This window comes from Macaca nemestrina, chromosome 16 (genome assembly GCF_043159975.1).
Source record: "Macaca nemestrina isolate mMacNem1 chromosome 16, mMacNem.hap1, whole genome shotgun sequence".
Classification (NCBI taxonomy): domain Eukaryota; kingdom Metazoa; phylum Chordata; class Mammalia; order Primates; family Cercopithecidae; genus Macaca; species Macaca nemestrina.
The window spans coordinates 87,846,900-87,863,211 of NC_092140.1; the positions used below are offsets into that span (position 1 = coordinate 87,846,900).

At 38.6% G+C, this 16,312-nt stretch overlaps 1 protein-coding gene across 2 annotated transcripts in view; it reads right to left on the reverse strand.

The window, feature by feature from the left end:
* LOC105491762 (FRAS1 related extracellular matrix 2) overlaps nt 1–16,312 on the reverse strand; it is a 223,377-nt gene that overhangs the window by 77,322 nt on the left and 129,743 nt on the right. For both annotated transcript variants that reach the window (XR_011614885.1, XM_071081459.1), the window contains exons 7-10: nt 4,707–4,856; nt 2,766–2,975; nt 1,152–1,349; nt 250–414 (exon numbers count right to left, since the gene is read on the reverse strand). Coding sequence is in view for 1 of the 2 variants with exons in the window: in XM_071081459.1 (XP_070937560.1) it covers nt 250–414; nt 1,152–1,349; nt 2,766–2,975; nt 4,707–4,856 (723 nt within the window). In the remaining variant the exon portion in view is untranslated. The remainder of the gene's footprint in view (nt 1–249; nt 415–1,151; nt 1,350–2,765; nt 2,976–4,706; nt 4,857–16,312) is intronic.

Sequence of the window (16,312 nt, forward strand, 5' to 3'; positions counted from 1 at the left end):
GTAGAGGGCCGGCATGGATGTTTGGGAATTAGTGTTTGGATGTAAGCCATATTCTCCAGCGTCAAAATGATCAGTTTTAATTGTTTATTTTGTTCCCCATTTGTTTGTCTTTTTGCTATTTCTCAACAGATTAAAAATCCTAGTCTGAAAGTAGAGGAGGCGGGGGGATTTTTCTGAGTCACTTAAAACCTTGACTTGGATGGATTTTAGTTCCCAATTTACAGTTGAACACAAAAAAAGATTTCTTACTATCAGCATCATCTCGGATCCTTACGAGAGTTTCGTTTTGTTCACCAACTGCAGCCCCAAAGGGAGAGTTGCTTTGTGGAGTGCCGAGTACCAGGCGGAGTTCCTCCACCTCCTCATAGAGCACGTCGTCCATCAGCTCAAGGATGCAAGGCTTTTCAGTCTCACCTGGAACAACAGTGTCAGCAGGTCAATCACGTCCCATAGGAATGTATCTACAACTAGAATGTGAGCACCATAAGGGCAAGAATGTGGATTTTTCCCGCCATCTCAGTGCAACAAATAGTGTTTGGCAAGTAATAAGCCTTCAGTAGATATTTGCTGAATCAGTGAATACATATTTAAGTATATGCAATGACCAGCCCTTATATGTATGGGGAATTTCTTTGCTTTCTGTCTTTAAGCTCTGCCACTCATCTTAGAAAACAAAGGAAACAGCACAAATGCCACTTTTGTTTATGAATTTTTAGCATTACATTCAGAAAGCAAGATTAGCAGCCTTGTACTGGTTGATCATTGTTAATCTGACCTCAACACCAGTTTGTAGTATTATTAACTTCTGACTTACTAAACAAATCATTGAGCTAAGTTTAATTCCTAGCATTGTAAAATCTGTACATTTCATATGCGTTTGTCCACTGAATAAGTTTTGAAGAAACCATATATCACATCACTGGGAATCAATAAGTTAATGCAGATACAAAAAGGGCATTCATTCAACCTGTTAAAAATTAAGGGCATTCATTCAACCTGTTAAAAATTGATTTCACTTTCCTCATTTAGTGCACATAAAACCATGCCATACGCTTGTTGATATCAAGGAACTTGTATTTCCCTGATACCTATTTCTGAGTAAAAATTCAGCTTCTTCAAATTTCACGAAAAAAGTTTAAGCTCAAGCTTACCAGGGAGGAATGTGATGATGGAGATGTCAGTGTTTGGGCGTTCTTCAAAGTCCATCATCACCTGTGCAGACCCCTGCCGGGTGTAGCATCTCACTGAAGATCTGTACTGGACATCCCCGCTCCTATGGATCATTGTAACTATCTGCCCATCACTTTCGCTGCCAGTATATGTTCGTTCTTTGAATTGCATCTTAGGCACTGCAAAAACAAAGGATCAAAGTGAACGGAAATTTCCTTGTGGAAACTGGCATTTCAGAAGATGTGGTTTAGTGGAAAGAATAATGGAAAATAAGTGAGAAGAACTGGATTCTGTCTCCATTCAGTCACTTGCCAATGTTTTGACCTTGAGCAAATCACTTAAGAGTTTTGATTTCCTTACCTTTGACATTTTGCTCTGCCTGTTTGGTAAAGGAAGGGTATGCAATGAAATGCTAAAAAGTAGATAAAACCACAAACCTTAGATATTTGTATCTACATGTTTCTTAGTCATGAGGCTTTCAGAATTTCCTGATATGAAGAACACTAAATATTGTGCAGATAATTATAAGCATAATTTACTCAGATCATGTGGGAAAGTTGACTGTGTGTGTGTGTGTGTGTGTGTGTGTGTGTGTGTGATTTTTAGGTGACACCTATGCTAGGTTAATTGCGTATAGGCCTCATTGACAATAGGTAAGACTCCTCCAAGCACGGTTGAAATCCTCATGATTGAAGAGTGTTCAGAATTCCCTTGTGATGATGTGCCATGTGTTCAGCAGAGAGTTGTCCCAGAACAGCATTTTTGGCACATTATCAGAGAAACTGTATGAGTGTCTAGGGGAAGGAGATGACAGAAAGTGTCCTGTGCTGTGAAGTGGGGAAAGATCACTGACACTCAGGAGTCTATGCAGTTCCACGTGGTTCCACCCATCTGCCGTGAGGGGAATTCTTGAGGCACAATCAAGATACTGATGATATCACTTTTTTTTTCTTTCAGGTTTGAGAGAAAGAATAAAAGTTTTATTCTGAGACTGTCTAATTCTATCAGAATCATCAGGAGGAGAAAGGTGTGGTCAGTTAGGGTATTTGTATGAGTTGGACTGTGTCCCCCTTAAATTCATATGTTGAAATCCCAACCCCAACACCTGAGGATGTGACCTTATTGGTAAGTTGGGTCTTGACAGACGTAATTAAGTTACAGTGAGGTCTTTAGGGTGGGCTCTAATCCAATATGACTGGTGTTTCATAAAAAGAGGAAAATTAGACAGAGACACATACAGGGAACATGATGTGAAGAGACACAGGGACAACATGGCCATCTTCAAGCCAAGGAGAGAGGCCTGGAACCTCCGTCCCTGACAGTGCTCAGAAGGAAGCGAGCCTGCCAACACCTTAGTTTTGGACTTCTCGTCAACAACTATGAGATAATCAATTTCTGTTATTTAAGCCACCCAGACAGTGGTACTTTGTTATGGAAGCTCTAGCAAACAAACATATATATACACACACACACACACACAAACATGTATATATATATATATATAAAATATATAGTTTATCATCTTGCTTATCATATATATATATAAACCTTAGCTTATGATTTCACTTATCATTGTAAAATTAATAAACACTCACAATCGGAGACAGAGTCATTTATGGAGACTGTGGCTTTGCTGGGCTCGCCAAGGGCTGCCTTCACAGGCATACGAAGCACCAGTTCAAATTTCTCAATTCCCTCCAGCACTGGTTCTCCAAGGTCATCCAGAATGACGACACGAACAGGTTGCATGTTGACTCCAGGTGCAAAATCTAAATTACGGCTGATGCCCACGTAGTCTGTTCCAGCTATGACAGTAACAAAAAAATATTCAGTTGGGGACTAATTAAATTTCAAAAAATTATAAGACATAAATAATGTAATTATATTTATAATTCTTCTTTTAAAAAACAGAGACCAGCATAACCCTACAGAAAAGTACATTTAATACAATGCAAATAGATATCCAGATAGCTACTGTGGTGACAGATCAAAGACCAGCTGCTGAACTTTATCCACGTTTCATGGTTAGCCTTTGGATTAGTTATGTTGGCTTTCTGTGTCATAGTTCCTCTAACTTTAGTTTGAAAATTATCTCATAAAGGTAATAAAAATCAGGCTTAGAAAAATCAGCATATCAATCAAATATATGATCCTCATAAATTACATATGAAATATAGACATTTACAATTTTGTTCACATTGATTAAGTATTTACGTATCTTTGCTGGAGCTGCTGTAGAACATCCTACTTAGGTGTATGGCTGCCTGTCAGTTAAAGCAACACATTTAAGTGGAACCAGCTCTGCCCACACTCCATCCACCTTTGTTCCAGGCAATGAGAGAAGCTTCTACAATTTGATCTTTAATTTAATATTTTTCAGACAAAAGGGGCTATATCTAGTGTTGATACCTCCATTTATATCTAAAGTAGTTAAAAACAAAACTGCCTTTTAATCTGTAGCCACTACATCCTCAAAGACTGACAGTGGTGGGCAATAGGTCGATAATATTGCTTCTTTCTTTGTTTTCATATCTTCCGCTCTTCTGACTCTCATTTTGTATCTACTTTACCTCCAAATGTGCAACTTTACTTGAGCATATCTGTCTTTAATTCATTTTGTAGAATGTCCGTATCTCCTTGTGGTTCTTTTTATATTTTTTTCTTTTCCTCTGCTTCTTCCCCTTTGCTCTTATTTCTCTCTCTCCCTCCCATCATCTCTGATTTGAATATTTCTCTTTAAAATGATTAATTTAGTTAAACAAATGTTTACTGGGCACCTGCTACATGCAAAGCACTATACTGCTTCCACTACATTAAAAAAGTTAAAACCTAAGGGTGACTTTTCAAATGGTATAACCTGTGCTTGCTTTGTGTGATGAATATCTGATGTGTGTATGACATGCGTGTGTGTTCTCATGTGTGTGTACATGAGAAAGTTTGTATTGTTGGTCATTTAGGGAAAAAAAAGGAAATTTTGAATTCTATGCTTGCTGTAAACTTTAAAACCAACTTTTTGGAGATGTAGATCCCGGAATAAAATGCAGATATGTGCTAGTTAGTACATTTTTTATAATGAAGTGTGGAAAAAACCTTTTGGATCTGAAGTATTTATAGGGACTCATGGTTAAAATAAGGAGACAGCCAACTGAAGACACATGCCTGCACAGTACCTAAATGTCATAGGTTTCTGTGGGGATAGATTATGTGCAGCAAGATGATTTTCCTGCCTATAATGCCACAGCATTCAGCAATACTAGTTTTGCTGAGAGTAGAGAACCACTTCATGGAAATATAGGCCTTAGTATATAGATCCTTTGAGTCTTAACGTTTGTAACCTAGCTTCTGATTCATGGCCCTTAAATGTACTTTCCCAAAGTGGTAAATAAAGCCTAGATTTACCTCCTAGAGTAATAATTTCAGCAAAAGCAATACACCCAGCCAAACTGCTTTAATAGAAGTGAGGTATTTCAGCTTTAAACAAATTTGTGCCATGGTCATTGAAAATTGTCTAAAGAGCCGAGCGGGAAACTGCTCACCATCTGCGGAGGGAGGATCCGTTTTCCGAGACCTCACTGTGACACTAGAAGACTTGGACAGGTCCGTGCCTGTTCTCCACACCCGAACTTCCACGTAGCCAGCGCTCTCATCCACGGAGTACTCCACATCGCCGAAGTAGAAGATGGGTTCTGTTAAGAAAGGAACAGAAATCATTTCTGTTATTTTTATTTTTTCCCATCAAACTCTATTGACATGATTCCAAAGAAGAGTGTGCTTACTCTTAGGGACTTCCTTATCATACATTTTTCCTTTTAGTGAGATAACATCTCTTCGATCTGTACTTTTCAGGTCAAAATATTACTGCTTACAATCGAACATACACACAGTAAAGTGTCTAATAAAACATTCTCATCTTGAGGCATAAGTTTGTTTGTCCTTCGTATGTGGGATTATAAGTGTCTTTGGAAGCTTAGTTGGAAAAATAGAACTAAATGAAACAAAGCACATACCTGATATTTTTTTTTTTTTTTTTTTTTTTTTTTTTTTTGAGACGGAGTCTCGCTCTGTCACCCAGGCTGGAGTGCAGTGGCCGGATCTCAGCTCACTGCAAGCTCCGCCTCCCGGGTTTACGCCATTCTCCTGCCTCAGCCCCCTGTGTAGCTGGGACTACAGGCGCCCGCCACCTCGCCCGGCTAGTTTTTTGTATTTTTTTAGTAGAGACGGGGGTTTCACCGTGTTCGCCAGGATGGTCTCGATCTCCTGACCTCGTGATCCGCCCGTCTCGGCCTCCCAAAGTGCTGGGATTACAGGCTTGAGCCACCGCGCCCGGCCTTTTTTTTTTTTTAGTTTGGCCTAGCCACTCATTTTATTATCTCCTACCAAGTTTCCACTCTGGAACAGAGCTATAACTTTTTGCATTATGCCATTTTCTGGCCCATTAGATTTGGGCTTAATTCGGTGTATGTGGGCGTGTTATAATCACAAGTGTTAGAACCTACTGTCATAACTAGACTGAATATATGATTGCTAGTCCTGAAGACTGCAGGGCCTGACTGCAGGTTGCCTGTAGAGTATTGGAGATGCTCTATATTAAGTGAGACTTTACTAAAGAAATAATCTCATATGAAGGGGTTAATATTAATTCTAAACACACATGAAAATGAGGCAGATTCAGTCACTAAACTAGGGCACATGTTTTGGGGTCTTCGTATTTTTTTCCAATACTGGTGATACATTTCAATTGATCTAATCAGTTTCTGTCTGACTCAGCCTGTGACCAATGGTTTACCTTGTGACAGAGCTGCTAGAAGTCCAAAGTTTAGCAGTCAGCTGACCAATGAAAAAACAGAGATTTAATTTGTGATCTTACTGTAAAAAAAATTTATTTTGAATTATATAGAGGCTCACAGGAAGTTGTAAAAGTAGTATATACTTCACTCATTGTGAGCTTATTTTTATAAGCAATTATTAAGAAAGATAAATTATATCACCCAGAATAAAGGTTAATGATAATAGTTACCATGCATGAACAGACACAGGTGAATGTACACACATAAGGTGAACAACTCTTTGACTTGACACATTCTAGTCACCTGGCTCTAGTTTTACAAGATTCAAAAGGACTGCATCTAAAAGAACATGCAACTCACATTACTGTTCCTTAAGAAGGAAGGCCACTAAAAACATGATATCATGTTTCAGAGCAACTAATTGAATTCCCACACATACCAAATTAAGCAAAACTCTACAACAATGGCTCACAAAGCTACTTGGAAAGGCAAAGAAAATTCATTTTGTGCATTGTTCACATTCACTATGATTTATTTTCTTGCCCCAAATAAATTACCCTTTATTTAAACTGGAAAAGTTTGTTTTCTTTGTTTCTTCACATTGTGGGCATGATAAAAATCATACAGCCCCTTCAAATTCTTGAATAGTTCAAAACCAACCTTAGAAATTTTGTTCACATATTTTGGTTCGGAGGGTGATAAATGTCGCTGCAGCATAGTTAACCTCCTTCTTATCCTTTCAACTTGGACGGTGCTAGGGCACATGAGTGTACGTGTACAGACGAAGGTGTTATCTGTTAACCTCTGTCAAAGCAGAACTCGACTACAAGCCAGTACATTCCTGACATTTCCCACACTGAGGCAGGGCACAAAGGTGAAGACAGAGAACTCTGAAAATGCATCTTCTGACCAGATGGCCAAACCGGGCACATCTGTAAGTCTTTTAAAAGGCTTCCATAATTATCACAGAGGCTTGATCACCTGCATCCAACAAGTGATCTCTGTTAGTCTCTTCACATTCCTGACAAACCACATCATCACCCAAATTAGGTTTCTGAGTTATGGGAGAGAGCTGTGAAATGCAGTTAAGGGAGGACCTTTTATTTGACAATGATGCCTCCCCATCTTCCCACCTCCCGAGTCCTCGCAGACACATAACAAAAAAGCAACGTCATAAAATCAGGTGAGTGAATACACAACTGCTAAACACCAAATAAGTTACACATTGGGGACCAAATGGTGTGTTGCATGTTTCAGACTCATTCTGTCAACTCCAAAACACGTAGTTTTCCTTTATAGCTTAATGTGTAGTTTTTATAAGAAAAAATATGGAAGTCTTATGTATGTAGTACTCTGAAAACTTCTAAGTTGTCATTTGAAATGAAGATGAATGAGTTACCATATATGTACAAACACATGTGTTTTATATGTATGTGGGTGTATTTGTGTGAATGTGTATGTGAGCAAGACAGAAAGAGAGAAAGAGGTGGGGGTGGCATGGCACATGTGACAACGTTATGAAAATAAAACGGATATGAATGATGCAAACCACATGATTATGTTGCCTATTGCATAATATATTGTTATCTCCTGGAGAAAGAAAGAGGGAGAATGGAAATGGGATTTTAACCCTAAATCCTTCAACTTTAATACAGTGCTAATAAAAGGAGTTAGAAAAGTTAATCACTTCCTTAAAGCTTTTGATTATGAGTAGATTTATGTATACGATTTTTCTCCCTCTTTGTGCTCCACTCATCATGACTGAAAAACTGAATAATCTGAAAAACTCAAATAATCAATTACAATTACTGAAGTTAAAGTTTGATGTGATTATTATGAGATTAAAACACATTCAATAGTTTCTATAGGAAAAAAACCTCTATCTAGTTTCTTATGCCATTAATTAAAAAGATGTTTAAACATCAGTATATTTTTTCAGTGTTAGATGAGTGAGAACGAAAAAGAAGTAACGATTATGTTTATTTCAATTTCTCAGCATCTTTTCAAAATACCTAAAATTTGAATATTGTTTATAATAATTACCACTGGGAGAAAACCTTATGTAATATGAATGAGTTAAAGACACATTAAGCAGTAAGTTGAGTTATAGATGTCACTTAAGAAAAATAGCAAGATATTCCTGGAACATTTTAATGAGTACTAAGCAAGAGGAAGGAATAAAATAACAAATGGATGTGACTGTCATGCCTTTGAAAGGTATCTATGCAAAATCCAGAATAATTGCTTGTCTCCCAAAAATTACTATGTATGAGTAAGATTTTTAACTCACCTCTTTCTTTGGTAAACTTTTTTCTTTTTTATGGCCTGGAAACTTGGTTTCTTTTAAGAAAATAAATAAACTGAAGATCTTTCTAGATCAGTTATGGAAATACCCCTACCCCATTACAATTTAAAGTAAACTAGAAGTCTATTCAATTCTTTAATTCAGCTCCTAAATACACACTGTGCCTTGTACCATGTTTAAATTCACAGACTTCATGGATAAAACAATCAGTGGAGGATATTATTATCTGGAATAAGAGGATGATCAAAGAAAGCCACACATCTCATAGCCTACACCCACCTAAGACCATAAAACAGTCCTTGTTCATCACTCCACCACCCTCAGATGACACTCCAGAATGCAGAGGAAAGATAAATTTATCCAAATTGACTGTGAGCAGTGCAAGGGAGGTTTTGAATTGGCCTAGTGAGTGTGAAATTCATAAGGGAAGCCAAATTCTACACTCTATCCCTTGAGGTCTTTATACTTTTAAATAAAGGACATAGATCAAGGCATTGACTACAGAAAAGTCTATTTTAGCTCATTAAATATTAATGTGCTTCTCAAGGTTGGGGATACTTTCACTACCTACAGCACAGATAGGATCACATTTATTTCCTACAAATGTAGAAGAGGTGGCCAGGTGAGCCATACAGCACAGATACCTGCAACAAAGACAAAGAGAAACAATTTAAGTTTCTTTCCCTGAGGGAAAAATTTTCCCAGTGTCTAGATGGATGTTTACAATTACATTGTGTCTCCTGAGATGAAACGAAGAGGTGCCAGTAGTAATTGCTATCTGGAGCCAAATCTTATTTACTCACGTGCACATAGACCATCATTCAAGTAAGCTTTGTAGATCTAACCAATGTGTTTGCTTAGAACTGAATGAAGTAAAAGCTTTAATGCTGCCTTTCTGTCGGGTGCTGAAAATAATGCAAAGGAATGGTTTCCAAATGAGATCTTTCTTCTGAGCTGTAATGCCTAATCAATCCACGTGCCCTGGGCACCTCAAGGTGGACTTCTCCATAACGGAATCCACAGGGTCACCTCCACTCCCCTTCCCCGGGTTTCTCTTTGTCTCATTGCCACTAATCTAGCTGCAGGCAGATTAGTAACACCTTCCTTTTGAGTTTTCCCAGCAGCCACTTAACCAGGCTCTTAAGGAAAGTGGTCATCCCTCAAAGCAAATCTCATCATAGTACTCCCTTTGCTGAAAGCCTCTCAACTTTCCTTACTGTTCTTGGGATTATTCACAAGCTACTTAACATGGTTTATAAGACACTGAAACATTTGATCTTGGTTTGCCTTTTCAATCTCATATTAGCCCCTTTTCTAGTAAACAATCCGGTCTTCAATGTGCCCCTCCCAGCCTTTGCTCTATGGCTGCTGCTGCTGCTTTGAATACTCCTCCCTCCTCATCCGGATACCTCCTGCTCTGCTCATCTTCCAGGCTTCTGTTGAGAAGTCACTTCTGCGGGGAGCACCCTGCTTTCCCCTACCAAACAAAGCCCTGGTTCAACTTCCGCTGTCACTGTGAGTATGTCCCCCATGGTCTCTGAGCTCTCTAAGGGGAGGAATCAAGCTTCCTCTATTCAGTGGTACTTCCCTAACACGTAGCTTAATCAATGTAATAGGTGTGCAATCAATATGTGTAGAATGAATTAACATCAGAGTAGAATTATTTATTTGCTACAGCAAATGAATAACTACGTCTGTCTTTGTGGTGGGTGAGTCAGAAGAGGACACTCTTAGCATCAGGCAGTAGCAGTTAAGAAGCCTAAGGAGGAGCCGGTGCTTTTCTTTGCAGTAAAATGACTTTGTAAGGCTGCCCTTTGAATCTGTAAGAAATTCACGGGGAAGGAAAAGTGAATTAAAATGAACTCAAAGAGAAGAGGCTTTTTTTTTTTTTCTTTTCTTTTGAAATACTTTGCCTTCACTGGTTCCCAAATGGGAAGTATACTAGAATTATCCTAGAGAATTTAAAAATACAGATGCTAGGGCCTTATCTCCAACTTTCCAAATCAGAATCTCCAACAGGCACTTCCAGGCACCTGTGTTTGTTTGTTAATAGGTTTTAGTTTTTAGAGCAGTTTTGGGTTCATGGCAAAACTGAGCAGAAGATGCAGAGACCTGCACATGGCCCTTGCCTCCACACAGGCACAGCACTGTTTTTAAAAACCTTCACAGGCAGCTAACTTGCAGTCAGCAATGTGCGTATTGTTTTAGCTCATTTCAGCATCTTTAAAACTAGTCACTTAATTGCTAGATACCACAGTAGTAGTTGTTTTACATTCAGTACCTTACTTCATCCTCACAACCACCCACTGAGGTGTGTACTATATTAATCCCATTTTCACAGATAAGGAAATCAAGAATTGGGGAGATTAAGAGATCTGCCCAAAGTTGTGCTGTACATCAGGGAAATAGTGGAACTAGGATGCATATCTAGATAAAGCCTGTGCCTTTGACTACTATTAAGGCAGGAAAGGAGTCATAAAAGGTTTTCACAAGATTCTTATGGACAAAATTTTTACCTAGAAATTCAATATATGGGGATATGTCATATAGAAATGCTAACCTAAGTGTTCAAAGATGCATACAAAGGATTGCTCATTGTATTTCATTCATCTGTGTTACAGTGCAACTGGAAACAAGCCCAAACTCTATCAGAAAGGGATTAAATTCAGTTCTTTCACAAAATGGACTACCAGACTATAAAGCATACATGTATGTGTGTGTGTGTGTGTATATATATGCGCATATATATACACACATATGTACACATATATATACATATATAGATATAGATATTTATTTTAGTTTTACCCCCCAGGTTAAAAAATATTTGAGATATTGATGCTGTGCGATTCTGTATCTTATGCTCTCTACTCGGCTTCATCAGCAGCAGTGATAGATTAAAATTTAAAGGTAATTTGGGTTGCAGTGAGCCAATATCGCCAATGTGCTCCTTTATTGTGAGATCCTTCTTCCTCGGTTATCCTTGTGTTACTCTATGTTAGCAGCCAACGCTGTTGCACTGCTTCCTTGTGTTGTACATGGAAAAAAAAAAATCATTGTTCTGCAAGCCAGGAGTGCCACTCCCCTCTCAGTCACTTATGAAGTGCCTGACACTGGGGAAATCAACTTCTTTGGTTCTCAGATTTCTGGACTGCAATATCCAATTTGATCTATGTGAAGTCAGATCTCTAAGCTTTCAGGTCCAAGATATTCTTCTTGCCCTTCTCGGACGTTTGTGTTTTTCTTGTTGATATGATACTAGTTGGCAGCTATTTCTTTCATTCAACATTTAATCCAATTGATTCATGCTTACTTCCTGCAGTCTTTACTGGAAGGATAATAGGTGCTTCCTCTCAAGGAAAAATAGGAGTTAGAAAACCATTCTTGTCTTTAAAATGGTTTGTGTTTAAGGAGTAACCAAGAAGATGAAAACATAAGCATTGTGATTTTTATATGACGTCTTATATCAGATAATATTTACTCAGTAACATCCTTGGCTTTAAAGAGAACAACTTGTTTAATCATTTAAATGTGTATTTTCATTTATAGAGAATAAAAACTTGTCTAATATCTTTTTAAAATACGATTTAAAAATAAAGCAAGGCCACCTTCTAGAGTGAAAGGAGCGCAGCCCTGAATCAGGGTGATATGAGTGATGGTCATGGCAGAGCCTGTGAGTGATGGGGTAAAAGGTAGCTCAGAGAGGAGCCTGGGTAATAGAACTGGATAGCTAAATAAATGGTTGACACGGGGAAATGCCAATTTAAGGCTACTGGTGTTCAGGTAAATGTAATGTCACTAAGGAACTGTTCATCATTTTCATTCTAATAGCTGAATGTAAACTGCAGTAGCCAGAACTTTCTAGGGCAATGACAATGCCTCACTGCAGCCTTTAGGTGGAAGGTTAACCACTGCTTTTCAGAGAAGGACCTAGGAAAATTCAAGCAAGCTACAAAGCACTTGTTTTGTTCTTAGATGTTTGACATTCTGTGAATATACTACATGCGGGTTTTTAAAAAATAAATAAGGCTTTATTCTTTGGGGTTAATTTTTTGTATATTATAAAAACAACTAGTGATAGGAAGAATATCAAGAAAGGTAGTCCTGGCCAACCCTCCTGCCTGCATACGTTTAACCATCCATTTATTATCTATTTTTTGAACACCTATTATGGATCAGGCACTGTGCTCCCTACTGGGGATATGATACAGCCCTTGTTTTCGAAGAGTTCTTAGTCTAGTAGTTAAAACAGAAAACAAACACACCATTGCACAATTGTCTTGACAATAATAGTAATGACAGCTAAACACATATTCTAAGTGCTTTACATATATTAACTTATTTATTCTTTATAACAACCCTATGAGGTAGATACTATTATTGAAACCACATTTGAAAAAATTATATCAGTGAGAAAATTATGGCAGTGAGCGAGATCTGATCTAGCCCACGCCCCCCGACCCCCCCGACCTTTTCTTTAGCTTTCAAGCTGCCTGGGTTTAGGCTGGCTAACTTCGGAAGACATTTAGTTTATAGTTTAAATGAAAACAGCCCGTCCCTAAAACTCAGTTCCTTTATGAAGCTAATGCGAGACCACCAGCCTACAGGAGGAGAGGAGCCTGAATTCTGCTAAGGTGCAACTTCCCCAATTACTCCTGCAAATAACATCACTCTTCTATTGTAGATGGGCATTTTGAGATATCCTTTCAGGTTCTGTGCGTATCTAACACCATGGCTCCACCTGGAGCTGTTAACTGGTGGCTCCTATGGCCCCATCCAGAACCAACTCAGCTCAAGAGGACAGCTTCAATTCCCTATCATTTAATCTCTGACCCAACCAATCAGCAGCAAGCGCCCATTGCATAGCCACTCCCACCTTTTCCCTCAAAATACCTTTGGAAAACCCCTAACCTATGAGCCTTTGATGAGATTGATTTGAGTAAGAACTCTGTCTCCTGCATGGCATGGCTGACCTCATGTCAATTAAACTCTTTCTTTACTAAAATGCCATGGTCTTTATTTGTGTACCGAGCAGGAATAATCCATCAGGCTGTTACATTATGAGGACATTGGGGCAGAGAAGGGTTAGATAATTATGCCAAGAATATATATCTTATAAGACAGAGCCAGGATTAGATGTGGGGCAATATGGCTTCATAAGCATATCATGCCTCTCCATGTATGATGTAATTCTAATTGCTTAGATTATGCTACCCAATTTTACTACTTTATGTGACAAAACTCTCTCTTTCTCCTCAATCTTTCTTCCCTACATAAAATCATCATAACATATCTTTCCCACAATATCACCACTCCGTCCACTGCCACAAGCACAAGTATTTGATCTTAAAGTTTCTTTCTTCCTTTCACTTGAATAATAACTTGAAATGCTCTATCCATTATTTTCATATTCTCAGCTCTCAATTAATTTTAAGCTCATTGAAATACAGCCTCATTCTCCAAAACACTCAAGAAATACTTTCTCCAAATTGGCCAGTGCCCTTCTTTTTGCAAAATCCAACTGCATATTACAAATCTTTGTCTTTATCTTTGAAGAATTTAATATTGTGGGCCACACCTTTTTTCTTGCATCTTCATCCTTTTCTTTCCATATTACTACTGTCCCCTGGCTCTTCTCTCATCTCTTATCTGTTGCTCGATTGTGAACGTTTTCTTTTAAAGGAAGAATAAGATGACCATAAAGTTATTACTTTACCTGCACATAGAAAGTGCTCAGTCACCATAAGTTATTATTATCATTTTAATGGTTGGTAGCTGAATTTTGAGGCATTAATATGAGTTAGCCAGCTGATGAATGAGGAGGTAGAGAGGGAGAATTTTTCAAGTAGAAGCAGAAATAGAAACTAAAGATATGTAGATAGCCTCATGTGTTTGGGGGCTGCAGAGTTTGGTGTGTGTATTGTATGCTGCTTGGAATGAGGAGATGGGGCGAACAAGCAAAGCAGGAAGCCATGGCCAGGCCATGCAGGACCTTGTGGTGGGAGCCTTGTCCTAGAAATTAGCAGGTGAGAGGTATGCTCAGTGTTAAAAAAGGGGGGAACATGATGATGAAATATGCATTTAGGGGTCTGGAGGATGAATGGGCTGGCGGAAAGGGGTGGGATTTGAGCAAACTGGAAGCAGGCAGTCTAGTTAGCAAGTGCAAGAATCTAGGCAAGATATGAAGTTCGTTTGGACCAGGTGGTGGCAGTTCAGACAGGGAAAAATAACAAGGGTATAATGTTTAGAGAGATGAAGGAGGTAGAATCAAGGAGTTGGGGTAAGGAGTGAGAGGAAGGAATCCAGTACTGATAGAACCATTCACCAAGATAAGGGATATGGGAGAATAAAACAGGGCAGGGCAAGGACTGAGTGCTCTAATCTATTGAGTTTTTCTCCTGATTTGTTTTGATGCTTTTCAGAATCTAAGGCATTAACTCTGGTAAGATGTGCGTCCACATTACTTTTCTTGCACTGTTTAAGAAGAAGAAGAAAAAAAGAGTTTTCACACATGACACAATCACTGTGTCTTCCATAATTATATCACAGGGTTTGATGAAGCTTCCTTCTTCACAGAGATGTCAAGGGATGTGTTGAACAGAGTCACGAAATTTTCCTCAGAGTGCTAAACTGACATCTTCTACTGCAAAGAGTTTATTTGTCCTCTCAGTATACTGAATTAGATCGAATACATATTACTATTTAGATGTACTGTCATTTTAAAAACTTCAAAATATATGTTGAGGACCAACATCACAGAAAACAGGCATGCTAGGTTTGTTGGGAGGGTAGCGATCCCCTGGAAAGACTTACAAAACTGTACTGCTTTCAACCCGCTATTTAGCGCAGACAGCATTCCACCAGTTTATGAGATGCAGACCATCACGCTAGACCCACAGGCGTAAAGCAACACCTAGACCACTTCTAATTTTATCTTGTATTTATAGGATCATCTTGCAGCACTGAGACTATGAAAGACTGTGTCTTTGGCTTTTTAAAGCCTTCTCTTGCAGGGAGTGTGCTCTCAAAAATTACCCTTCTGAATAAGTGTGATTCTTAAAAACAAAGAAAAAGAAAAAGAAAAAGGAAAGAATGGGCTCCTTGTTGGCATTTTGACCACAGAGCTTCAGCCCTGTAGTGTACTTCCTGGGCCTGTGAAACCCATTGTTTGTGAAACACCCTCAGGGAAATTGAAACTGAGATATAGTTCAGCTCTATAAGGTGTAAAAAGAAAGCTATTTTTTTCCTCTCACAATACCTATATTCTTGCTTTTTGAAAAGATACTCACGAGTAAAGATCTATCAGCTGTTTTATTTCTTTTCACGGGAATGCATTTAAACTCAGGAACTGCTGAATTGTACTGTAACTTGGCTCATCCCAAATAGTGCAGTTGTCTTCACAATAGAGAGACAGTCACAGCCTAAAAAGACATGTGACTCTCAGCATCAGTTTACTGGCTGCCCACTCAATGATTCAGGCTCCTCCATTCTTTGTGCGGAAGAGAACTGGGCTTCCAGGAGCCTGAGGCCAAGCGAGAGAACCTTCTGAAAGCTGTCACTGCATGTGGAGCCTGGACTTATCCTTTGCCTTATTGGAGCTATTTGTCCATTTCCTTCTCGAAGTCTCTATAGATTGGGCTAGTATCTTTCACCACTGTGTCCTTAATGTCCTGGAGACTGCCGGCCACTTAGCAGGGTCCTATAAACAAGTTAAGTGAGGCCAGGACTAATCCTTGTTCCCTCTACCCTCGCACAGCATCTGGAAACATGAGAGATGTTAAGTGTGTGTTTTAAATGAATAAATGTGTGGATTCAATTTATTTCAAATGTCTGTTTCAGAGAGACAGAAAAAAGACCTGTTTCATAGAAAAAAGAGAAAAAAAGATGATTTATTTCTCCAGTAGTATGAAGGAAACGCTTCATCCATAATTTTAAGTGCTTCAAATTGTTACAAATGGCCTAGAGAAAGAAGGCATTTTTAGTTTTAGCTATATGTTTAAAATTTCAGTATAAATTATTATTGTGATTATTTATCACATACTTTACTGGT